The sequence below is a fragment of the Panicum hallii genome, chromosome 4 (assembly GCF_002211085.1).
Source record: "Panicum hallii strain FIL2 chromosome 4, PHallii_v3.1, whole genome shotgun sequence".
In the NCBI taxonomy this organism is placed as follows: Eukaryota; Viridiplantae; Streptophyta; class Magnoliopsida; order Poales; family Poaceae; genus Panicum; species Panicum hallii.
The window spans coordinates 50589933-50615016 of record NC_038045.1 but is presented as its reverse complement, the minus strand read 5'-3'; the positions used below and the strand labels follow the sequence as shown (position 1 = coordinate 50615016).

The following is a 25084-nucleotide window of genomic DNA, read 5'->3' as shown; positions in this document are numbered from 1 at the left end:
CACTGGGAAAGATGTATCTTCATCAACCGTTGGATGGCAAACGGAGGGCATCGGACGATGCGCAAGTCACGCGTGACTTCGCTTCACCACGTTAGAGAATCTGAACCCCAGACGAGGATGCGGACGAGGATGAATTTTTTGTCGCGATTCCTTTAAATTTGGTTGCGATTCACGTGATTTTCTTTCCGTGTGTCTGTAACTACTCTTGGCCTTCGATAATAAATCGAGACGTGAGCAAGAACATAGCAAGGAGAATTTGGGGGCCGGAACGAGAAATGATTCTCTCCGAGCTTGGAATTTAATTTCAGAATTTGTTCATGCCTGGTTCTGTTACATTGGTAGGCCGCGCAGGGCCCACACGACAGCGTAAAGTAAAATGCAAAATGTAAACATCCAGCATGCTTCCTCGTCGCGTCACGCTGCAGCCGTGACTAAATGGTTCGGTCAGTTCGGTTAAGACTGAAAACATGCTCGGTCTTCATACTTTTGAAAAACCGTTCGATCTTAGTTTTGGGATAACCGAATTTTAGAAAAGATCAAGAAACCGAGATCTTGTTAACCGGATGCCCACCCCTCATCGTCGTCAATTTTCTTTTCTTATCGGACTTTGGGCTGGCTCACGCAGCACTTCGAGACATCAGACATGTACCATAACCATTGATACATGAAGTAACACGTAGCAGGATGATTTTCGCAACTTCTCTCATCGCCAACTCAGATGAAGCCGGCAACATCGTCAATTGTTGTACAAAGTCTCATTCTGTGAAGCTGTCTGACCAGCGCATACAAGTTGTATCAATATATTCATATTTATCAAGTTTTTTTAAAGAAATTATCCTCGTGTCCTTTCCGGCTTTCCCCTCTCCCCTCTCCGTAATTCGGTTTCATCTACCCTTGCCCGTTTGGCCGTACCCCTCGGCCCTCCCCGCGGCAGGTCACATTACTTCAGCCGTGACCTTGCCGCCGCCACCGTCCTCCTCTGCTGGAGGCGGCGGTGGAGTCTCTTGTACCTCCCCTCCCGTGGACCGGCCATTTGGGCCTCACGAGTAAGCGGCAAGCCCCTATTTCTCCTCTTTACTCTACCCATGTTTTTCTAGACGGAAAACGGTAGACGAACGGCGAGGTGCCGTTTAGAGTTTAAACGTGTTTAGACGTGTTTAGATGGAATTAAACAGCCTATACGGTTTTGTACTGTAGCACAATTTTCAGCAAGATTAAGTAGATTTGTACTAACCTTTTGTGAAGTAAACATGAACCTTTTGATATCCTCCCAACTTGAGACATGTACCTGAAAAAAAAGGGAAAATTGTTAGTACGTGGCATGTATACTTGTACATTTTATCAAGATAAAACAATGTCAAATATGCTCACTTTAATGATGACAAACAGAAAATAACATAGAAAATGAGCGAGGGACACATCGAGCATCATTCACAATGCACAAACGTAGATAGTTCTTAGTTCATAATTCTTACAAACCAAACACCACATTGAACATAGCATATCATGATTCTTACGAACAAAGCAATAGTTCTTAATAAACGATAAAGATAAATAGATAGTGCTAAAGCTTAAAGCTTAGCCCATGAACCGTCATTGTCTTTCTCCCCCTCTTGCTCATATCCAGTTGTGACCACATCATCTTGATCAGACTCACACTCAATATCTTCCTCATTTATTGGTTCTTTATCACTATCGGACTTGGGTTCTTCTTCAACCTCTCTTGCATGAGCCAATCTTGCACTCTTACGGAGTTTTGTGACCTCCTCAGCACCACATGTGTCAGCAATTAATTTCCATGTGAGACCTATAACAGGCTCAACATCAGTCCCTTCTTCATCTGCACCTTGAACCATCCATCCTTGAGCAAAGGTTGCATCAGTTGCTACAAGAGGGTCTGCCTTTTTATTATTTTTGGCTTTATTTTTCCTCTTTGCATGAAGATGATTGAATCTAACAAAGACAAGTTGTTCAACTCTCTCACATGTGAGCCTATTCCTTTTCTTTGTATGGATCTACAATATATCAAATTCATTAGAGTGGCTGAAAAAACATGACACGTGCTAAATTGAACATGCAGACTTACCCCTTCAAAGCAGCTCCAATTTCTTTCACAACCTGAAGCACTTGATGTCAAAGAGAGGATTCTAATAGCAAACTTCTGCAGTGTTGGAACTTGTGTTTCATAATTTGACCACCACTTAGCTGCACAAGAACAAATGTTAAGATTTTATAGTTTATACAACAACCAACAATCAAATTTGATGCAAATAACTTAAATACCTGGACTGAAATCATAATACTTGCAGCCAGCCAGAGCTACCTTTTTTGCAAAATGTCCAACTTTATAAATAAACTTGTGAAAGTCATTACTGAGCACTTGATTCTGCTTGTCGTAATCATCATGGTAGAATATTTCAACAGCTTCAATAAAGCCATCCATGACATCCTCACTGTCAAAGATGGAGGGCTTGTTGTAGCTATAATAGGGATTTAAGCAATATGCAGCCATGTGAATAGGACAATCCAACCGTTTCTTTATTTTTTCCTCCACAATTTCTATGATACTCTTGTACAAACCAGTCCCAATCTTATCCACATTTTCTACAGCCATCCTCATTCCAGTCCCAGTGTCTACCCCCAAATGCTCAAGGTTTTGGGCTATAGTTTGCTGGGCGCATCTCTATTGTACCTGAAAAAACTAGTTTTTTTAGTTGCACTAAGTTTTGTGGTGAAGGTTATCCGATGAACAACTGCATTTTTCTTCTTCTAATACGTAGATCTACGCATCTGTCATTGTTTGAACATTTTCTTGAAAAAGTTTCAATCCTTTTTCCTGGATATTTGATTTAGCAGACTGCTTGCACCGATGCTAGTGTATTCCTGAGCCATGGTTCTGCTATAGATGGCATCCAGCTTTTGCATCTGAAAAAGAAATGGCTGTGCAGCTGCAGCGTTATTATGTCATTAACGTTTCACCATTAAGAAGGCAATGTCCTGTCAATTCCTCGTGCTACTGTTTCTTGCTGTTTCTGTTTTCTAGATAATATCGCCCTTCTCTATTTTACTCATGCAACTTGAGACAAGGCTAAGCTCAGTTGCAATTCGCTTGTTACTTAACAGAATATGGTGTCGACATCGATCTTAATGCCAGCTGGTACTGTTGGCACCAAGTGCAGGAAAGTAGTGGTTATGACAGTCGAAATTTTCAATCTTATTGCTTGCTGGTGTCCCCTGCATTTTCATCATTTGATTCAACTCTGAAGTTCAGTTAGCTGTTTTCATAATTTAATTCAACTCTGAAGTTCAGTTTAGCTGTTTTTTGGTACATAAATTACAAGAATCATACACATCATCAGTTACAACTTACAACCATCTACTTTCTGAAACTTTGAACCCTATGTCTTGTAGAGTTGGACGATGAAGGCTGCACGTTCGTCACCCTGGTCAGACCTCCCTCCAGAGATCCTAGGCCTACTCCTCGAGCGCCTTCCCTCCCTACCTGATCGTGTTCGATTGAGAGCAGTCTGCCACCCATGGCGTTCTAATGCTAAACTGCAGTCCTTGCCTCCTCCGCTCCCGTGGCTCACTCTCCTCAATGGGACCATCCTGAGCATCCCAGATGGTAAAATTATCAGGATGCCTGTACCAGGTGATGCTTGTTGCTGTGGTTCCATTGACAATTGGCTCTTCCTCGTGCAAAATGATGGTGGGTGCTCATTGATGAACCCTTTCTCCAAGGCCACACTGGACCTTCCTAAGCTAGCCACTGTTTGGCGTCGTGATAGGTTTAATGCAAGTGAAAGATCTAATCCACTTTTCTATAAGCTGGTGGTTTCCTCGCCCCTGGACTCCTCACCAGAATCCCTTGTTGCAGTCCTGATCCTGGATGATGGTAATTCCAGCACTATTTGTATTTGCCAGCCTGCCCAGCCACCAGTTGCCACCAACTTGTCCAGAGGGAAGCGCATGGAACCATCTCTGTACCTGGCTGATGTTGCCTTCTTCAATGGGAAGCTGTACGGAGTTGCTTTTGGTAACGAGCTTGTTATCTTTGAGATTGGTTATGACCTTGGCAGTAAGCTGAAGATCTCAGCCACTGAATGCATCAACTCTGTGGATGATTTATGGGACCTGCCGCAATACTTATCCAGTGAGGAGGTGTACATAGAGAGGGAATATCTAGTTCAATGTTGTGGTAGACTCTTGCAGGTTAAACGATTTATTCACAATGATCGTCCCTGTTCCAGAAGTATTTCCTTTGAGCATCATCGTACTGTTGCATTTGAGGTCTTTGAGGCAGACTTGAGCACCAATCCTGGTCAGTGGAGACGGATCAATAAGTTGGGCAGCCAAGCGCTCTTCGTTGGCAAGCATTGCTCTAAGTCTTTCACTTCTGAAGAGTACAATGGAGTTCAAGCGGATTGCATATATTTCATGTGTGACTATCTTCCACCAGTTTATGCTGTGAATCCTCTTCGTGACTCTGGCGTGTACAACATGAGGAATGGGATGATCACTCCACTGTTGTCACAGACGGCTGCAGTGCCGCAGCATCACGGTGGCAACTGGCGTCCAACATGGATCTTTCCTTCTGATCCTATATAATCGAACTACCTTAGCTTGTTGTGTTTTGGGATTATGTAATACTATATAATATGTACTCCCAAATATATGATGTCTACTTGTTAGCATGTTTATTCTTGTCTTAACTTTTACAGTGTTGATTTTAATCTGCTCCCTATACCAACAATGCAGCAAGGAGGAGCATTCCATTTTACAAATAAGCTGTTAATTTTGTTTAAACTCAATTTTTTTTGGAGATCTGCTTTTCCTCTTGTTATCCCTGGCTTGCTTAGAAACTCATGCGGTAGGATAACCGTGTATTCAGTCCTCCAAGTGCTATTTATGTTAAGGTACCTGAGCAACCTGAGCTTCTGTTGCGCTTCCATGTATCCCAAATTTTTTTTTGTCCATTTTAATAAGATGAAACTAAAAAATTAAAGAAACTGATGCTATTGCTGAAATTTACTCCAGCAGCAAAACTAAAGGTTTGAGGTCCCCTGGTGATCGCCAACCATAGCCAGCTGGTATTTGTTTTACTATTGAGAATCTCTATTTGTTTTTTCCCTGGAGCTGTTGTTTTAGTTTCTCAAATTTGTTCGATTGGTCTGCGTACCTTCAGACCCAATATATGACTTTTATAGTCAAATCTAAGTGAGTTTCTGCAGATTAGTTTTGTTCAGAGTCAATCAGTAATCTAGATACATTTCCTGTCTGAATTGTCACTGAAAAAAGACCTGAACCTAAATCAGAAAGATTCCAAAAGTGATCTTTCGTATCTATACACCCCCTGTAGTGATGCAGATGATGCATGCAACCTCCCAGGACTCGAGGCGTGCAAGTCTTTCTTTGAAGTAAGTTGATCATTATCTGTTTACTTGTGCCAATATTGTGATGAGGAAAAAACTTCACTTCTGTTGACAAACATTGGATTAAACTGTATGCTATGGACTTCTATTTGCCTGTATTTATAACACTTTATCCATTCTATGAATGCCCTGTTATCTGACAAATTGTTAGAATTTTTATATTTCAGCATCTGATGGATCTTTATCTCAATGCAAGAGTGAAATCTGTGATCTTGTTCTGCTTTGATCACAAACCATCGATGGGCGCTACATGTTTATGGCTGGATCCAATCATGGGATTCAAGTAACCATGGAATCGATGTCTCTTGTAGCTCCCAAGCTACTATATCATATTGGCATTTCTATGCACTGCCAATTTGAAATGTGGCTAGCCTAGCTTTGCTGTCTGAACCGCCATTTGGGTTTCTATAGACCGGACGCATTGGCCATTGCATTGTTAAGCTGTCAGCTTCTTGTTAATAGATATATATTTCATAGCCTTCCTTACCACTGTATATGTTTCATAGCCTTCCTTACCATTGTATATGTTCTAACAAAAGTCGCAAAAAATTCTCAAAAAAATTATGTATATATTTCATAGCCTTCCTTACCACTGTATAAAATTTCAAGTTCAAATTCATCATATATTAAGAGATACAAAAAAGAGAAAGTTTTAAGAGTTTTTTCTTTTATTTATCTCTCAGAAATTTCTCTTTTTAGTATCTCTTAACATATGATGAATTTGAATTTGAAATTTTATAAAGTGGTAGAGTAGTCTATGAAGTATATACATAATTTGTTTGAGAATTTTTTGCGACTTTTGTTAGTTGGTTTGCACGGAGTTTGCACGGATACCCTCGTTTGCACGTGATATGTTGCCTGATATGAAAAGTGGGCCCTGTTTGACCGGCTTCATGTTTGGATAATCCGATAGGTGATGGCCACTGGCGTCCCATCTGGTTCTTCCCTTCTATAGATATTTAATCAACTCGACATGGTTTATTGCGTTATTTGGGGAATCTCGTGTGCTGCACACTTTTACTAACCAGTAGCATGGCTCTACACTTGTGCTTACCAATATCTTATATCTATTTTCCTACTATCCTAGCATTTGGCATGCAATTCTCAGGGATGATATGTGCGGTACCTATTAGAATGCACTAATCTTTCTTTTAGCAACTGAATCTTCAGTCTGTGTGGTTAATCTTCAGCAGTTCAGCCTATCACAGATTGTGCTCGTAGGGGAAATTCTTTGCATCTGCATCTAACTGTGGACCCGATGGTTTTGGTCCTGCTTTTTTTTTTAAGTTCTTTTGGAACCTTGTGAGTCCTTCCATCTCTGCACTCTTTGAAGAGTTTTACAATAACAGTGCGGACTTGCAGAGAATTAACAAATCCCACATTGTTCTTTTGCCTAAAAAAGTTGGTGCTACTAGACCGGATCAATTTCGGCCCATATCCCTTCAAAGCTGCCCGGTGAAAATTATTGCCAAAGTTCTTGCTACTAGACTTCAACCCCTAGTCCCTCGGCTTGTTCATCCTGACCAAACCGGGTTCATAAAGGGGCGAAGTATCTCTGAAAACTTCATATATGCTGCTGAGCTTCTGCAAACCTGCTACAAGCATCGCGTCCCTGCTGCTGCTCTGAAACTCGACTTTAGGAAAGCTTTCGATTCAATCGAGTGGGCAGCCTTTGATCTTGTCCTTAGCGCAAAAAATTTCCCAACTAAATGGCGAGAGTAGATCAGAAACATTTTAACAACGGGGCAGACTGCTGTGCTCCTTAACGGCTCTCCCGGCAAGTGGATAGATTGCAAAAAGGGGTTACGAGAAGGTGATCCCCCTCCCCTATCTCTTTATTATTGTGGCCGATGTTCTTCAGCAGTTACTCACTAGCCCTGCTGCCAATGGTGTGTTTGAGCATCCTATCGGTCCCGGTGCCCCTTGTCCCGTTCTTCGGCACGCGAACGATACTTTAATTATTCTCAAAGCTGATGAAAATCAACTTCTTGCCTTGAAAGAAACTCTCCAAACCTTCTCCGCCGCCACCGGTTTACATATAAATTCTGAGAAAAGCACTTTCCTCCCTATTTGTGTCGACTCTGATCATACTTGTCACCTTGCCTCCATTTTTAATGCCCTGTCTCCTCTTTCCCTCAACCATACCTCAGCCTTCCCCTCTCAACCACAAAACTTTGTACCAGGGATTTCCAGCCTATGATTGCTATCTCAGATAAGTGTAAGGTTTAGGGATCGACTAAGCGTGAGTTAGCTCGGTGATTAGCTAAAAACAAGATAGCATTTGAGTCTAACTTAGAGGGTAACAGAGAGAGAGAGAGAGAGATGCCGTACCCCCGGTTGATGTGCCGGCATCGCCATTGCTTGCCATGGCGATGAAGAACCCGAGCCGCAGACGAAGACAAGGGTGGAGAGGGGCCGGCGGTGAAGTCGAGCAGAGACGGCGGCGCTTGGTGCAGAGGCGGCGCTTCCCGTCACTTCAGCGCCCCCTCAGATTGGATCGGGTAGGGTTTTAGGTGGGCTACAGGCACGGCGGCGAACCTCGTGTCGCGTGCCCCGGCCCCCACCTCCTATTTATTTTGGCGCTGCACGACGGGGGCCCACACGCCATTGACTTGGCTGTGCGCCTCCGATCGGGGCGCGTAACGGACTCCGGATCGGTCGTTGGACCGATCCGGGGTCGAGATCAAGTTAACAATAAGTACTTAGCAGGTTGGAGAGGGGATCTCTTAAATGAAATGGGCAGAACAACTCTTGTTACTTCTGTGCTCGCCTCTGCCTCCGTTTATCACATGAGTTCGCTTCTTCTTTTTAAAGGCACTGTTGAAACTCTTATCCAGAAACAACGTGCTTTTCTATGGACGGGTGAAAATAAATGCCGAGGGAGCCAATGTAAAGTTGCATGGGATGATGTTTCCCTTCCTAAAGAAAAAGGTGGTCTGGGTGTTCCTAATTTGACTAAGAAAAATGTGAGCCTCCTCAAGAAGTTTCTCTTTAAATTTCATTGTGCACCCTCTATGCCTTGGATTGGATTGAATGGCTAAGGAATGCTTATGGTTGGAATGAACGCTTTGATTTTGGTGATGACATCCCTTCGATAACTTCGATCTAGAAAGATATCTACGCTCAGCTTCCCTCCTTCAGAAATGAGATCAAAGTTTTCGTTGGAAATGGTCAGATGACAGCATTTTGGTTGGATGTGGTTCAGATCCCAAACTTTGGGCTATATGTTCCCTGCCCTGTTCTCGCACACTCTACGGCCGAATGCTTCGATCGCTCGAGTCCTCTCAGTTTTTGACTTACAGCTCTTGCTTCGACCTCGCTTAACCACTGTTGCAGCTCATGAGTTATTGGAATTGGCCGCCTTGATGGCGTTCGTGGAGTTAAACGTCTCCATCAACGACACGGGCGTTCTCTGAACCAATGGGAAAACTCCGACTTCACGAGACCACTACCTACTCTCCTTTCAAGCTTACCCTGATGATCCTTTCGCCTCAACCATATGGCGGAATTACTCTCCTTGGAAGTGCAAGTTTTTCCTCTAGTTGTTGCACAGGAACAGATTGAGTACAAAGGCTCGGCTCTTGTATTGTAATACGCAAAGTGATGGACAATGCCCGTTCTGCACCTCTGAAGAAGATTGCTTTCACCTCTTCATCCCCTGTCCCCGCAGTAAAAGTTTCTGGTCCCCTAGACCTTGCGTCCCTTCCTGCAAACCTGGGAGTCGATAAGCTCTTGGTAGTAAATACCTTCCAGGAACACAACTCCAGAATTTGTAGTACTGTTCTTACTTGCATCCTCTGGAATGTTTGGAAATGCAGAAATGTAAAAGTTTTTCGGCATGAAGATGAGACAAATCTGATGATCTCGAGAAATGTAGTGAAGATCTCTCCCTTTGATCAAATAGATGCTCCTCCTCAGCAAATAGGATGAAGCTTATAGCGTGAAGTAGTTTCTTTCCAATGTAATTAGAATTAGAATTAGAATCAATTTTAGCTCTAGTTTCTTTAGCTCTCCTCTCCCACTTGCTTCCGGAGCTGACTGTGCTTCCTGTAATTTAAATTATCTCTATAATGGAATAAAAGATGCAATAAAAGTTCAGACAACCCCAGGGTTGCCGTAGTTTCCCTCAAAAATTGTGGTTTGTGGATTGGAATTTGTGCCCTGCCCCCAAAAAATAAATGATCTCATCTGGTTTCATTATTTGTGCTTGCCCTTGCCATTAAGCGATGACTAAGAAGATAGCTGAATTAAATGATTATTATTTGAGTCCATCTCCCTATAAGGCCACATAAATGAACCTTACTATTTTTCTAGGTTATAAACCAACCTTACTCTAGATTATACTTTTTTGGACAACTAGGTTATACACAGCAACTTTCAGTATATTTATGGAGGTTTAGAATCATTTTTAATCCATAAATCTGCTATTATTTGGGGATAGTTTTGGATCATTTGATATCAAGAAGATAGGCTCGAACTGTAACTGTCCAACATACTCGTTAACTGACTGACGGCCCGCTTCCGATCCGCGGATCCGCCCTTTCCTCCCGGCTTCCCCTGATTCCCACCCACTCCGCCGCTCCCCGAGCCTCATCGGAGAGCCCCGATCGGACGCCCTCCACTTCTGCAGTATCGTCGGAGTCGGATCCGCCTGTTCCCCTCTCGCCGACCCTCCGAGAAAGCGGTAAGGCCTCGTTGGCTCCGTCCCCTGCATGTTCAGGTTTATGGATCTAATTACCTGCACAAACTGTGCCGCTCCCTCAACCGAAGTCTACTATCAGTATTCATATATTTTGAGTGGTACTAGTAGTGTTTAATTGTTTATATATCATCGACCTGGTTCTCGAATTGGTATGCTTGATCATTTTGTTGAAAAGATTGCATCTGTTGTTAACGTTTGGAAAGAATCATCACACGGGAAAACAATTTCCTCACAATTTGCCATACCCCGAGTGCTATAATTGTTGTTTCTGGTTAGGGGAAATGATCATCCTTTTGGTTTTAGTCATGTAACTCAGAGTTTTAAACTGGTTTTAGGCTTAGTTGCAGTCTGATTACCAAATGTATGGTGTTCACTGCACTATTTACTGGTAGCGTAAACAGAGAGCAGGGATTATGATAAGTGAAGTTTTTTCTTGGTCTGATGGTTTGCTGGCGTTTACAGCCTCTCCATATTTTGACTCTTCAGCTTTGCAGACTTATGAATCTTCAGCTTTGACACAAATATTAGAAGCATATACATTTAAATTATACTCTGAAGCCATGTGCCAACTTTTGCAGAACAATGATGGTGACTGCACAGCCTTTGTCTTGGTCGGACCTCCCTCCTGAGCTCCTAGGCCTTGTCCTCAAGCGCCTCCCATCCCTAGCTGATCGTGTTCGACTGAGAGCAGTCTGCCACCCATGGCTCGCCCTCCTCGATGGGACATTCCTGAGCATACCGGATGGTGAAATTATTGAAATGCCTGTACCAGATGATGCTTGTTGCTGTGGCTCTGTAGACAACTGGCTCTTCCTTGTGCACAGTGATGGTAAGTGCTCCCTGCTGAACCCTTTTTCTGAGGACTCGCTGGAGCTTCCTGACCTATCCACTGGTTGGCATATACGGATGCATGATTACTCTGAGTTCAATCTGTTTACCGTCCGCGTTTTTATCTTATTTAAATTGCATTACCAATGACTCGTTTAAAAAACTTTTAAATCTTTTTCCACCGCTCGAGCTCCCGAATCCCACCTTCCGATTTTCCGCCGTCCCGACATCGCGCAGTCTCTTCCTCATTTTTCGCGGAGCCGTCCGTCCCTTTTCCTTTTCCACCAGCCCCGCCGTCCCGTCGCATCACCATCGTGTCGCGGTCGGCCGTGTGCGTCTACCCGGCCCCGATCATTGGTGTTGCGTGCGTGTCCTCTCTTTTCTTTTCTCATATTTTGTTCAAATTCATTTTATTTCTCTCTTCTAATTCTCCCGCTTGCTTATTTAAATTGTTGAGTAACGCAATAATTTAAATTTCATATCTTTACTTATTTAAATTGTTGAGCTACCGAGTGAAAATTTAAAATAAAAAAAATAGGTTTGTAACGCCCACGTTTTTATCTTATTTAAATTGCATTACCAATGACTCGCTTAAAAATCTTTTAAACCTTTTTCCGCAGCTCGAGCTCATGAAGCCCACCTCCCGATTTTCCGCCGTTCCGACATCGCGCAGTCTCTTCCTCTTTTTCCGTGGAGCCGCCCATCGCTTTTCCTTTTCCACCAGCCCCGCCGTCCCATCGCATCACCATCATGTCGCGGTCGACCGCGTGCGCCTGCCCAGCCGCGATCGTCGGTGCCGCGCACGTGTCCCCTCTTTTCTTTTCTCATATTTTGTTCAAATTCATTTTATTTCTCTCTTCTAATTCTCCCGCTTGCTTATTTAAATTGTTGAGTAATGCAACAATTTAAATTTCATATCTTTGCTTATTTAAATTGTCGAGCTACTGAGTGAAAATTTAAAATAAAAAATAAAAAATTATTATTTAAATGAGCACATGCGTGCTGCCTGCTCGAGCTATAGCCCGCTCCTTGCGCGCACGCGCGGGCCAGCACACGACTCGCCGCTGCCCCCGTTGTTGGCTGTGCACGCGCGCTCGCATTGCGCCGCCCGCGTCACGCCACGGCCGCCGCGGCCGTTGTTGCTCGCTGTGCCACTGTGTGCTTGCTGCTCGTGCACGCTAAGCCGGCGTGCGACCCGCTGCTGCGCCGGTCAGTCTCCGTCCCGTCCCCTCGCTCTCGCAGCTTGCGCCTTGTCCCCGAGCATCCCGGCCACCATTAATGGCGAGGTTCCTATACTGCCCGTGGCCCTTCCATGCCGGCCATCTCCCCTCTCCCTCTCGGCGTATAAATCAGCCCCTGAGCCGCCCCTCACTCCGCCCACGCCGCCCCAGCACCCCCCTCCTCTACCTCGCGCTGTAGCTTGCCGCCGCCGCTCACCATTGCCAGCCACCACCCATCTCTATAGACAGCCCTCCGTAGACCGTCTCCGCATGAGGTGAGGGCCGGAATCGGACCCCCTCGGCCTCCTCTCCGTTTTCCCCTCCTCCCCGGGCGTTGTCATGCACCAGGGGCCGGCACCCATGGCCTGGCCGCCCCCCCCCCCCCATCCTACCGTTCCCCTCCCCCCTCCTGCTCTGTCTCGAGGAAGAAGAAAGGACAGACTTGTGCATAACCTCCTCCACTTTTCCTTCTTATACAGTCCGCAGCCCTCCACCTCCCTCTCTTAAATATTTAATCAGAGCTCCTTCTATCTCTTTATTTCATTACAAATAGGTCCTCGTCCTTTTAAACTACTCCGTAAATGATCTTTAACTCATCAGTTCATACGATATTTTGTTCCGAATCGACTCCAAACTCCACCACGCATCATCTCCAAATATTTTCTCCAAGTCTTAGGATCCACATCCGACAAATATAATAGTCTTCTCTATCTTTTTTAATCGAAGCTCTCTATTTCCCTCTTTTTTTTAAAGCTCATCGGTGAACTTTGTTTTTATTGTGTGATTGTTTGTGTGTCGTAGCCGACGATGTGACCAAGGAGGAGCAGTACCGCGAGCCGGAGCCCGAAGACACGTACCTCGAGGAGGAGCTTCCGGAAGGCTTTGAGGACGGCAAGTCCGATCCCATCCTTTGATGCATATTTATCCCAGTTTTATAAACATAATCTATTGGCCCATTTTATAAAATGCATTGTTTTATTGCAAGACATGGTTGGATAGCCACCCCTTGATTGCTATGACTATTCCTTGATGACCTAGGTTAATGTCTATATAGGATTTGCTTTGTTGGACGTTAACTACTGCTAGAGATGCTTATGACCTTTTATTCCCTTTATTATATTTTAATCATGACCACAACGCGCTTTATCAAAAATAAAGGTGTGAGTGTTTTAAAAGATAAAATGGGATTTCGGGAAAATAAAAGAAAGATATAACCTGATGAGATGGACGGTGTTTCCTGTGTGAAATGCCACTGGTGAGCTTGTACCTTTATGGTTAAGCATGGTTGGGAGATGTCCGTCTTGTCAATGTAAGGATGAACTAAGGTGTCATCTTGCCTAACCCACTTATCGTACAACCACTCGACCGTTGTGTGGGCAACGGTTCAGCTTAAACCCCACTAGTTGTTCTGCTAGCCAAAAGGAGAGCTGGTGAGCAACAGGAGATCATGGAGAGGGAATACGATCTGTGTGAGTTATGTCCCGGTTATGACTTTGTTGATAGGTCATTAACCCTATAGTTGCTTCCGTGTTAGCTAGTTAGATTCAGCTAAGGTGGGTAATGGCTTTGTTAGGATCCGCAGCGATACTAAGATGTTCGTAGTGCGGTACCCTACTTGTGGGTAAAGTGTACAACCTCTGCAGATTCTAAAATCTATTCGAATAGTCGTGTCCACGGTATTGGACGAGTTACGGCATGGTCACTTCAATAGATATTTTAGGATGGTTGGTTTTGTTGCGTGAGTTGTTTTGAAAGTGTCTGGCAGTTGTGCCGTAAGCTACTGTGGATGTGGAGTCCGGTAGCATTAAAATTTGGATCCTTTGTGTAGGACCAACCCCACTTATTATTCGATTACTACAGAAATATTTTGAGAAAACTCTTTTATTAAATAAACCCTTGCATGTGTAAAACTTTGCTTTATCGCAAATGAAACCTAGCCTTATCCTTGATATATCCTGTGCATGACCTTTATTATCCCCCTCCATGGGTGTGGTCGGACTTGTTGAGTACGAATATACTCACTCTTGCTTAGTTTTTACAGAGGAGGATCCGAACTTCGTTCCTGAAGACGTCGAGTAGGTCGCCGTCCTGCACCCAACCTTGTCTGTGGTTCAGGGTCTCCACAGGAAGCTTACCATGGCGCAAGACTCTGATGTTATCTTAGATGTCGTTGGCACTTTAGTTTGGCTTTTAGTCCTTATGTTGTCCCTCATGATAGTGGCGCTTCAGTGCCCGCTACCTCGACGGTTTGTACGGTAATGAACCATCCGATGTAATAAATATGTTATCAGTCTCCTGTTACTGATATTTATATCACATTTAGTCACCTCTGATGAGGGGACGCTTCTTTAGCGGTTCCCTCACCCCTGGAGTCGTCACTGGTTCCTCTTGTTGCTATTATGAATGATCAGTGGAGTCTTTGTATTTTCCAGCCACCAGATGTCACTGACACAATCCAAGGAAGGCAACTGTTAGAGCCCCTCTTAGAGGTGTCATTCTTTGGTGGAAAGTTGTATGCAATCGATTGCTTCAGCACGTTCTTAAACATTGACCTCGTTGAGGGTCTTGAACATAAGCCGAAGATCTCACCTTTCAAAACCATCATTGACCCCTCTGATGATTTGTTGGGCAAGCCTGAACCCATGTCCAGTGACGAGGAGTATGTAGTCATTCCATACCTTGTTGAATGTGCTGGTAAATTGTTGATGGTGAGGCGATGGATTCGCCCCTTGCACCCTGCGCCATGTATTGATTATGATCGTACTGGTGCATTTGATGTCTTTGAGGCAGATTTGAGCAGCAAGCCTTGTCGGTGGAGAGGTGTCAACGATTTGGGTGGCCATGCTCTCTTTGTCAGCTCCAGTTCCTCCAAATCTTTTCCAGCTGGAGAATGCAGTGGAGTTCAAGAGAATTACATCTACTTCATGAATGAGTTTTCTGGGTTGAAACTTGTCGCAGATCCTCTTCATGACTCTGGTGTGTACAACATGAAAAATGGAGTGATCACTCCTTTGCTATCAGAGACTGCAGCAGTGCCATCAAATCATGTCGGTCCGTGGCGTCCGACATGGCTCTTCCCAACTCAAGCTATGTGATAGGCTGCCCCATATAAGTTTCCTTTGCTGTTACAGTGTTGTTGTATCTAGTAGACTGGTCTCTGCTTATCTGCATATCAGTAAACTTTTTGTCGAATGTTACTGTGATATCAAGAATAAGGTCTCTTAGTAAACTGTAGAAACTGCATGAGCGTTTTTTCTTGGTTCTTTTTCAACTTTTCCAACACTGCAATTAAACCAGGCCTTTGCTTTGTCATCCGAGTTATCTCTGTCATGATGTACTGGAGCCTGTTTTCATTTTTCAAGCACTACTGGGAGTTTGGGACTCAATTTGTAACCAACTTCTCTTTAGCCTTGTATCTGGGAAGTTTCTATTAAACTGCCGAAATTATTTCGTGGGTTACCAGAAGTTTATCAATTTGACATCTTGTTGTCTGCATGAGCATTGAGAGTAGCAAAATTCAGCAGCTATAGTCATTCTCATATCTATGGGTTTGATTGCTGTGGAAACTATAATAGAAGTGCAATCAGAGTTAGGATTTATGAAAAATATTAGTACCGAGATTTTTTGTTTTATTTCACTGTTGTTTAGCTGCATGAGTAACTGCTGCTTGTAGACAGCAATAATCACGCCATCAAGGGACTCAGCGCTTGAATTGTTCAGGTAGTTCTTTGCAGTTTTCTGTTGCAATTGGCTGGTGCCCCAGTAGAATTTGGAATCAGTTTTTATGGTTCTTCCACAGCGCAAAGCATCCTAGCTTGACTTACAGGCTACTATGCAATGTTGGGTTGAATCAAATATTTTTCTTTACGATCCAGGTGTAACCAAATATTAACACCAAATTCTGAAGATTCTGACAAATTCACAATCTGAAATTCACCAATACCATATAGCCGTGGAGTTGCGATCTGATAGCTAAAGCTACCCATGAAAACTGTGATCAGGCATAATCTTCAGGAAATTGAAGAGAATATGGTGAACTAGCTCGCAATGATCTCTACATTCATCGACGCTGTGATGGCCTGTTTGCCTAGGGTGTCAGACAGACACCTGGCGATAGTCTCCAACAAAGCCCAATTAAAAGTTGAAAGCTCGAGCTCTTGCAGTCTTGGTTTTGCTACCCAAAGCTCGTGCGAAGATTTCCTATCGAGACTTGCATGGTCTCTTTCCCCCGAGTCGTGACGATAAAGATCACCGTCCAGTCGTTCGTGACGATGAAGATCACCGTCCAGTCGTCCAAGGCCGTCAAGCCCTCGCCTATGGCAGCAGCGGCGCTCCATGCCGTCCCAGGTCGATCCCACTGTGCATCTCCGGCGTGAATATCGACCAGTACAGCTCCGGCGTGAGCTTCTTCCACCAGCCAGTCCCGTCCCACGGAGACCTCTAGCAGGGGCCGCCTCGGCGTGGACGCCGGCGGCAACCGCGCCATCCTACACATCGACACGGGCGCGCGGCTCGTCGAGGCCGCCGCAGACGTCGTAATGGGCAGCCTCATGATGCTGGAGTTGAGTCTTCAGATGCTCCGGCTTTCCTCGGATCCCCGTCCCGTCCGCCGCCGCCGCGTGCCGGTGCCGGCCTCCCCCACTTCCGTCCGCCACGGAATTCTCAGGGAACCGGACGAGGGACTTGAATGCAAAATGTTAGGGGTTTCCCTTAAAAATACTCATCCTAGGTTTTACAAATAACCCCCTAAATTGGATCGCGGCTATTAATCGCGATCCGAATTAGAGTTTACAGAAAACTCCCTGAATCGGATCGCGACTGTTAATCGCGATACAAATGAGGTTTGTTTTTGCAAAATCTGCTGACCTGTAACGGAGACGGCGGCGGCGGCTCCGGCCGCCGGCGTTGCAGCCAGGGACGCGTCCTCCCGTGCACGGCCGGGCCTCGGCGCCACGCGCAGGTATCGCTTAGCTTCATCACCTCCCTTCCCCCTCCGGCCACGACCTCACCGCGCTAAGATGGCTCAGGGGCTCCTTTCGCGAAATGCGTTGGCCGGAATCGGCGACGGCGGCTTCAGTCGCCAGCGTTGTAGGCGCTCGTCGTCACGCCGTCCAGATAGATGCATGTCCGGCGCATTGACCCCCCGTGATGATTTGTCCAGAGATGAGGTGTATACAGTCAAGCCATACCTTGCTGAATGTGCTAGTAGATTGTTGATGGTGAGACGATGGCCAAATTGTGAACGCACTGGCGCATTGCTTTCAGGTCTTTGAGTGAGGCAGACTTGAGCACCAAACCTTTGCCAGTGGAGAAGGGCCAATGATTCAGGTGGCCATGCGCTCTTTGTCAGCTCCAATTGCTCCAAATCTTTTCCAGCCGGTGAATGCAGTGAAGTTCAAGAGAACTGCATCTGCTTCATGAATGAATTTCCTGGCAATCATAGTTTTCTTAATCGTTTCAGTATTCTATAACATGAACTTGTAGAGTGACTCCACTTTATCTGCAATTCTGCATCCTAGTAATATTTCATTATCATGTCACGGTAAGCTCAGTGGAACTGGAGAAATTGCTATTTGATTTAACATGAATGCTTTAGAACTTCCTTCTGTCTTTAGTTGCTCCCTTTTCATTGGTTGCTTCTGTTATGCTCAGAGTTTCTGATCTATACTTTGCAGTGGATCTGTTTCACAATTGAAAAAAAATTTATTTCTTAGTAACCAGAGTTGGCAGGTTATCTGTTTAGTGTTTACTGGTTCATTGCCTTTGTGATTTCAGTAATTTTCCTCATCCGGTATTGTTCTACGCACCCCGTTCATATCCTCAATTTTTGTGTGGCATGTGGCTATGATCTCAAACGTGTGGAGTTTTCCGAGTTTTCATATCCTGTCCATTAGCCATCCGGCTATTGCTTCATATTCTTCTTAGCTACCATCAGGTTTCATACACTTGATGAATTCCTGGTGGCTGGTGTTGTGTTGCAAAGACAATCCCAAATAGGCACGGATCATGTAGTAGCTTTTTGCTGCCTGATAACTTTTTATTTTTTTGCGAAATGCTGCCTGATAACTTGGGAAGAAAGAAGATGTGCTCCGGAGGCTTTTCTTCTGAATCCTTCACTCTAAGCAGCAAGATATTACAGCGGGAAGTTTTAGCTACCGCTGTAGCTACACTTTCTACGCGTTCGCTCTTCGGTCGCGCCTTCCGTGTGTACGCCTTCTCCCCTGTTCTGCTGTTCGTGGCTAGCTAGCTGCAGAAGCGCCGCGTGCTACTGCTAGCTGCATTTCGAGGGACGAGCGACATAAATACAGGGCTCCTTCCCTCCGCCCCTTCTCCATTACTCCATCGCTACCTGCCCACCTGCTCTCTCCTCTTCCCCTTCCTCCCCTCCCAGTACCAGATCACAGTACTGGGATCATCCAGCCACACACGCCGGAGAGCTCCAGCGGGCGCGCCTGCCGTCCTCCTCTGCTGCAGCAGGGGGCGGCGGACTCGGCTCCAGCTCCTTCCCAGCCCCCAGTCCCCTGTCGCTGGCCGGCCACTAGGCCCTCACCAGTAAGCTGCAGGCTCTCATTTCTCTGCTCCCCGTGCTCTGGTTTAGGGTCGTAATCACTGGCGAGACTACCTTTATGGGCTGAAACTAGGATTTCAATTGGTTCCGCAATGGAGTCTATCTGATGTGGTAGTAGTAGTAGTAGTAGTATGCAGCTTCGATGCGCACCTCTCATTGCTTGAGCATGTTCTTGAAAAATTTGATTTTTTTTCTTCTGAAAAAATGGCTTTTGCATCTGAAAAATGACCGTGCAAAGTTATGGATCTCAGTAACATTAGGCACGCACATATTATATTTTCCTCATAATTCGTCATCTCCTGTTGTTGTTGCTGCTGGTTCTAGTTTTTTTAGAAACAAGGATCTCCCAATTTATTTCAACTTTGAAGGAAACAAAGCCAAAGGTTCGATTACAGCATATTAAGTGTACTGTGTATTAGAGGCACGCACGCCACTGCTTGTTCTAGTTAGAGGAAACAAACCGTGGTTTTTGTGTTGGTTTCACACCTTCAGTTCTAAAACAATTACAAGTTAAGTTGTATTTTACTTGCCGAACGTATGGATGTGGTTTTGCTACCTACTGTTGCTCCCTGTTACCAGCTGCAAGGATCACACATAAGTAGCACAATACTACCATGTATAGAAATCGAACTCATTTCTGGTCTGATGGTTTCATCTTCAAATTTGATTGTACTGCTAACTTGTTCAGCTATGCTAGCTCTTGTTCTAACAGTTATTAGAAGCATATGTATTGTTACTTGTGTTGATTTGCTACCTTAGACTCTGAACCCTTTGTCTTCTCTTGTAGACCTGGCTGATGGCAGCTTTGTCTTGGTCAGACCTCCCTCTGGAGCTCCTGGGCCTTGTCCTTAAGTGTCTCCCATCCCTAGCTGATCGTGTTCGACTGAGAGCAGTCTGCCACCCATGGCGCTCCAATGCTCAGCAGCAGTCCCTGCCCCCTCTGTCCCGTGGCTCACTCTCCCAGATGGAACCTTCCTGAGCATTACAGATGGTGAAATTATTCGAATGCCTGTACAATAGGATGCTCGTTGCTATGGTTCCGTTGATAACTGGCTCTTTCTCATGCAAACTGATGGTGGATGCTCACTGGTGAACCCTTTCACCAGAGCCACTGTGGAACTTCCTAACCTAGCCACTGTTTGGTATCATGACCCATCCAATGCAACTTCTGGACTTAATCCGATTCTCTATAAGACAGTGGTCCTTTCACCCTTGGACTCATCACCGGATTCACTTGTTGCTGTGCTGATCTTGGATGATGGTCATTGCAGTACAGTATGCATTTGCCAGCCCCCAATTGCTACTGTCGTGTCCAGTGCGAGGGCCACATGGCCCTTACAGGTCTTTGATGATGTCACATTCTTCAACGGGAAGCTCCATGGTCTCGCTTCTTGTGACAAACTCTTCGTCTTTGATATTGATTCTGAGCTCAGCGATCCGCCAAAGATCTCATCCATCAAATGCATAATTGGCTACGGGGTTGGTTTACAGGACTTGCCCCAATCCGAATCTAGAGCAAAGGTGCATATAAAGAAGGAATATCTAGTTGAATGTTGTGGAAGACTGTTGAGGGTGAGACGATTTCTTCAGAGTGACCATCCTGGCCAAGCAGGTCGTTACTTGAAGCATCATCGTACTGTTGCATTTGATGTCTTTGAGGCAGGATTGAGCACTAACTCACATCGCTGGAGAAAGGTCAATAATTTGGGTGGCCAAGTGCTTTTTGTTGGTCGTCATTGCTCCAAGTCTTTCCCAGCTGTAGAGTACAACAGAATTCAAGGGGATTGCATATATTTCATGTGTGACTACTATCCTACCCTAGATCCTCTTCGTGACTCCGGCATGTACAACATGAGAACTGGGATGATTACACCGTTGTTGTCAGAGACCGTGGCAGTGCCGCAGCGTCATGGTGGAAAGTGGTGCCCAGCATGGATCTTCCCTGCGGATTCTATGTAATCCACCCAGCTTCCTTTGCTCCGTGCCTTTAGATTATGTAGGTGTACTCTTAAATATTGCCTGATGCCTGCTTATCGGTGTCATATTGATGTGTTGAACCATATTAATTAGTATTAGCTACTCTCCAGGACTCAAGAACTAATGTATTTTGTACACGAGCTATATGTGATGCTAGCATTTCTATGTACCAATTGGATCTTCTTCTGTTCACCTGTGCCAATACTGCAGCAAAGGAGGAGCATTTCACTTCACAAATGATCTGTCAGTATTGCTCATCCAGGATCTTGTGGAGCTCCCATTTCTCTCTTGTTATCCTTGGCTTTGTGCTTGGATGCTCCTATTTCCGCTTTAAGACCAGTATGCAATCTACGGAGATTTAATGCAAAATCTAAGAAAATGAAAGCGTTTTCTTTTCTGTTCATTATTGGTATTGTTAACTAATCTGCAAATGTTAATGTAACAGTCGTAGCTTACTGTCTGAGATCACGGGAACCTGTCAAGACTACGTTTCTAGATATTGAAGCTTTCAGGAGCTTTAGTTTTGCTAGTGTTGCTGCTGCTGTTGAAGTTTGGTGCCTGAGATGACAAGCCTTGCTTACGTCGCTCTTTCCGCTGTTCAGACCTTCCGCTTCTGTTAAAAAAAACAAAATGTTGAAATCGCTCAAACTGTGAACACCTGATGCAGCGACAGCATTGGTGTTGTTGCTGTTGCTTGATCCCCATCAACACAAATCGAACTTGTCTGTGCTTTAGCGGTAGCCGCTAGGAAGGGACCAGCAAAGCATGGAAGAACCTGAACAGCGGTCACGCTGATCTCCTCAGGATTTTTTTTTTTGAGGAACCATCGTTGGGATGGGTAATGATCAAATTCAGTCAGTACAATATAATCATCACTTCTTGGTCGACAAGCATCTTTTCTAATTGTATGTATTCTTTCTTTGTTGTACAGTACCACTATACACTGCAGCTGCAGCAGTGCGAAGTACCTGAGCATTCAACGAGAGAGCATTCAAGGCCGGCCAAATTTCCACTTCTCCGTTACTCCATCCCACCTGCCCGTTGCTCTTCTCCTCCCCCTGGCACCCAGATATCAGGTCGCAGTGTGCTTCGATCCCATCGGGCCACGACGGAGAACTCCAACCTGCAGGCTGCACTCCTCCGCTGCGGGCCTACGGCAGCCGGCGGCGGAGCGGACTCTCCGACGGGCCACTAGGCCATCACGAGTAAGTGGCCTCACCGTCTCATCGCTCCTCTCTCCATGCTCTCATGTTTAACGCCGTAATCGGTGGCGGGTCTAGCTTTTGTGTCAAGTCTAGGTTTTTTAATTCTTCTATAAGCTGGACGGATCCCGCACGAAGCCATGCCCCCACGAGCCACCAGCAGCACCTCCCAAGTCCCAACCGAATCTTGCCCCCATCGGGTCCGGTGAGGAGCAGCTCGAATCAAGCTGTCTCGGGGGCGTTTCCTCGCCGGTCCGGGCGTCCCAGGCCACCAACAAGCAGCTCCAAGCCTGGATCTAGCCTTACGGGCAGAAGGGCGCTAGCTGTGCAGCTGGCAGATCAACCATTGCCGTTCCGCGCTGGCGTGAACTTGGAGGAGAAAAATGACTTGTAATGTTGAGTACTGCAGTAGTACTTAGATCTAGTGTACACCCATCGTCTTTGAAGCAGTCTTAGAGAAAAGATCGCACGTCTTGCCCTGAACAAATAGTAATATACTAATATTTGACATCACAGATATGATGGCTTTAACTGATGCTCTTGTATCTTGAGGTACGGCCCTGCTATAAAACTGCAAAATGCCATCTGGCCTTTGGATCTAACAAAAGGAACACCGTGCAACATTGCTCTCTCATAAACGTTAATTAGGCCATTTGCAGATGTGAAGGTATTTTCCTCGCGGTTCATTGTACTCCTGCTTGCTGTTGATTCTGGTTGTCATTGGACTATTGGAGTGAAAGATCGTGGCTTCTACTTTAGCTTTGCACCTTGAATTCTAAAATAAGTCGAAGTGTAGTTGCAGTAACTTAACTGGACTACTGGTGATCCCATTAGAGGCTGCAACGATCTAGCATATAGTGCAGCACCAGGCTGTAGATCAAGTTTACTTTAGTTCTGGTCTGACGATTTGCTGGTCACCTTCAGACTTTGATTGTACTGCTAACTTTTTTACTATTATTCACACCATTTACTGTATTAAACTCTGAACCCTATGACTTCTCTTGTAGACTCTGATGATGAAAGCTGCAGAGTTTTTGTCCTGGTCGGACCTCCCTTCAGAGCTCCTAGGCCTTGTCCTTGAGCGCCTCCCCTCCCTAGCTGATCGTGTTCGACTGAGAGCAGTCTGTCAGCCATGGCGCTCCAATGCTCGACTGCAATCGCCATCCCCTTCCCTCCCGTGGCTCAGCCTCCTTGATGGGACCTTCATGAGCATCCCGGATGGTAAAATTATCCGAATGGCTGTACCAGATAATGCCCACTGCTATGGTTCCATTGACAACTGGCTCTTCCTAATGCAAATCGATGGAGGGTGCTCATTGATGAATCCTTTCTCAAAGGCCACACTGGACCTTCCTAAGCTAGCCACTGTTTGGTGCCGTGATTGGTTGAATTCAGACAACAGATTTACTACGCTTTTCTATAAGCTGGTGGTTCCCTCGCCCCTGGACTCACCAGAATCCCTTGTCGCTGTGTTGATCGTGGATGATGCTAATTGCAGTACAGTTTGTATTTGCCAGCCGCCAGTTGCTACCGACTTGTCCAGAGGAAGGGGCATGCAACTCTCTTGGTCCCTGTTTGACGTCGCATTCTTCAATGGGAAGCTATATGGAATTGCTTTTGGTAAGCTTGTTACCTTTGAGATTGGTTATGACCTTGGCAGTAAGCCGAAGATCTCAGCCGCTGAATGCATAATCAACTACAGGGATGATTTATGGGACTTGCCCCAATCCTTATCCATAGAGAAGTCATATATGTCTAGGGAATATCTTGTTGAATGTTGTGGTAGACTGTTGAAGGTTACACGCTTTATTCAGAATGACCATCCCGGTCGCACAAGATTTCTCTTGGAGCATGATCGCACTATTGCATTTAATGTCTTTGAGGCAGACTTGAGCACCAATCCTGGTCAGTGGAGACGGGTCAATGACTTGGGCAGCCAGGCGCTCTTTGTTGGGCGACATTGCTCTAAGTCTTTCCCTCCTGGAGAGTACAATGGAATTCAAGAGGATTGCATATATTTCATGTGTGACTATATTTGGCCAGATTATGCTGTGGATCCTCTTCGTGACTCTGGCGTGTACAACTTGAGAAATGGGATGATCACTCCGTTGTTGTCACAGACCACAACAGTGCCACAGCATCATGGTGGCCAGTGGCGTCCAACATGGTTCTTTCCTGCTGATCCTGCTGATTCTATATAGTCAAACCAGCTTAGCTTGGTTAGTGTATTGGGATTATGTAACACTATGTTGTTTGTGCTCTTAAAGATTATCTGATGCCTACTTAGCACATTAGTGTTTGATTGTTGAACCATATTACCTATTGTCTACTCATCAAGACTCATGTATTATGTGCACCAGCTATATATGCTAGTCTTTCTTTCTGCTGAGTTGATTTGGATCTGTTCCCTATAACAAATTACCAGTACTGCATCAAGGAGGAATGTTTCATTTTCCAAATAATCTGCTAATTTTGTTAATCTCTTTTTTTTGGAGCTCTGCTTTTCCTATTGTTATACCTGGCTTTGTGCTTACAAACTCAATGCAGTAGGATAGCCGTGTAGTGTATTCAGCAGTCCTGCTGGTATTGTTGCTGCGATCTATGTTCTAGTACCTGAGCAACCTGAGCTTCTGTTGCGCGTTCATGTGTTCTGGGATTTTTTTTGTCCATTTTAATAAAGCGAGACTAAAAGTTAAAAGTTGATGCTATTGCTGAAATTGGCGCCAGCACCAAAACTAAAGGTTTGCTGTCGCCTGATGATCGCCAAGCATAGACGGGCTGGTTCTGGCCGGAAGCCGTTTCCAGGACAGCGCTGGCCTCTACGTTTTCTTCAGCGGCCCGGTGGTCCACAAACCCTCGCCGCCGCCCGCTACTTGTCCTCGTCCTCGGCGGTATAAGCCTTGCCGGAGAAGAACCACCGATCCTGACGCTCTCATCCTCCACTGGCCGCGGCGGCTTCCCGTGCGGAAGAATCCAACACACCGGAGCACCCTGTTGCGGACGATCTTTTCGAGACGCAGCTGGGCAGAGAGCTCGCCTGCTAGCTGCAACTTGCAAGGCGATAGCCATTGGGCTCGGTAAAGCACAACTCGCTGCCTCCCTCCTGAGCGAATTTCTGCTTTATTTTCATGGTGATGTGCTGTGATTCCAGTCAA

General features: G+C 45.3%; 5 protein-coding genes across 5 annotated transcripts; 4 read left to right on the top strand and 1 right to left on the bottom strand.

The window, feature by feature from the left end:
• Positions 1–1571: 1571 nt before the first annotated feature.
• On the bottom strand, positions 1572–2614 carry LOC112890637. Its single transcript, XM_025957491.1, has 3 exons — positions 2284–2614; positions 2087–2205; positions 1572–2015 (listed from the first exon to the last, which is right to left on the bottom strand). The coding sequence occupies exons 1-3, from the start codon at positions 2612–2614 to the stop codon at positions 1572–1574; spliced, it is 894 nt and encodes a 297-aa protein (XP_025813276.1).
• Positions 2615–3420: 806 nt separating this feature from the next.
• On the top strand, positions 3421–4608 carry LOC112890636 (F-box protein At2g26160-like). Its single transcript, XM_025957489.1, has one exon. It carries the CDS (start codon positions 3421–3423, stop codon positions 4606–4608), a length of 1188 nt encoding a protein of 395 aa, XP_025813274.1.
• Positions 4609–9933: 5325 nt separating this feature from the next.
• LOC112890725 lies at positions 9934–14282 on the top strand. The gene is made up of 4 exons (XM_025957577.1): positions 9934–10116; positions 10713–10963; positions 12984–13073; positions 14224–14282. The coding sequence occupies exons 2-4, from the start codon at positions 10717–10719 to the stop codon at positions 14259–14261; spliced, it is 375 nt and encodes a 124-aa protein (XP_025813362.1). The 5' UTR covers positions 9934–10116; positions 10713–10716; the 3' UTR covers positions 14262–14282.
• Positions 14283–18528: 4246 nt separating this feature from the next.
• Positions 18529–24323, top strand: LOC112891090. The gene is made up of 3 exons (XM_025957998.1): positions 18529–18734; positions 21659–21932; positions 22937–24323. Exon 3 carries the CDS (start codon positions 22943–22945, stop codon positions 24128–24130), a length of 1188 nt encoding a protein of 395 aa, XP_025813783.1. The 5' UTR covers positions 18529–18734; positions 21659–21932; positions 22937–22942; the 3' UTR covers positions 24131–24323.
• LOC112891091 lies at positions 19729–21056 on the top strand. The gene has a single exon (XM_025957999.1). The coding sequence runs from the start codon at positions 19813–19815 to the stop codon at positions 20707–20709; it is 897 nt and encodes a 298-aa protein (XP_025813784.1). The 5' UTR covers positions 19729–19812; the 3' UTR covers positions 20710–21056.
• Positions 24324–25084: the final 761 nt, after the last annotated feature.

Excerpts from the sequence above, each read along its gene's own strand:
- LOC112891090 (XM_025957998.1), top strand. The coding sequence starts at position 22,943 with ATGATGAAAGCTGCAGAGTTTTTGTCCTGGTCGGACCTCCCTTCAGAG.
- LOC112890725 (XM_025957577.1), top strand. The coding sequence starts at position 10,717 with ATGATGGTGACTGCACAGCCTTTGTCTTGGTCGGACCTCCCTCCTGAG. Across the intron at positions 10,964-12,983 it reads CTTCCTTGTGCACAGTGATG|CCGACGATGTGACCAAGGAG; the intron begins GTAAGTGCTCCC and ends TGTGTGTCGTAG. Across the intron at positions 13,074-14,223 it reads TCCGGAAGGCTTTGAGGACG|AGGAGGATCCGAACTTCGTT; the intron begins GCAAGTCCGATC and ends TAGTTTTTACAG.
- LOC112890637 (XM_025957491.1), bottom strand. The coding sequence starts at position 2,614 with ATGGCTGTAGAAAATGTGGATAAGATTGGGACTGGTTTGTACAAGAGT. Across the intron at positions 2,206-2,283 it reads GTATTATGATTTCAGTCCAG|CTAAGTGGTGGTCAAATTAT; the intron begins GTATTTAAGTTA and ends GTTCTTGTGCAG. Across the intron at positions 2,016-2,086 it reads ATTGGAGCTGCTTTGAAGGG|ATCCATACAAAGAAAAGGAA; the intron begins GTAAGTCTGCAT and ends GATATATTGTAG.
- LOC112891091 (XM_025957999.1), top strand. The coding sequence starts at position 19,813 with ATGCAAACTGATGGTGGATGCTCACTGGTGAACCCTTTCACCAGAGCC.
- LOC112890636 (XM_025957489.1), top strand. The coding sequence starts at position 3,421 with ATGAAGGCTGCACGTTCGTCACCCTGGTCAGACCTCCCTCCAGAGATC.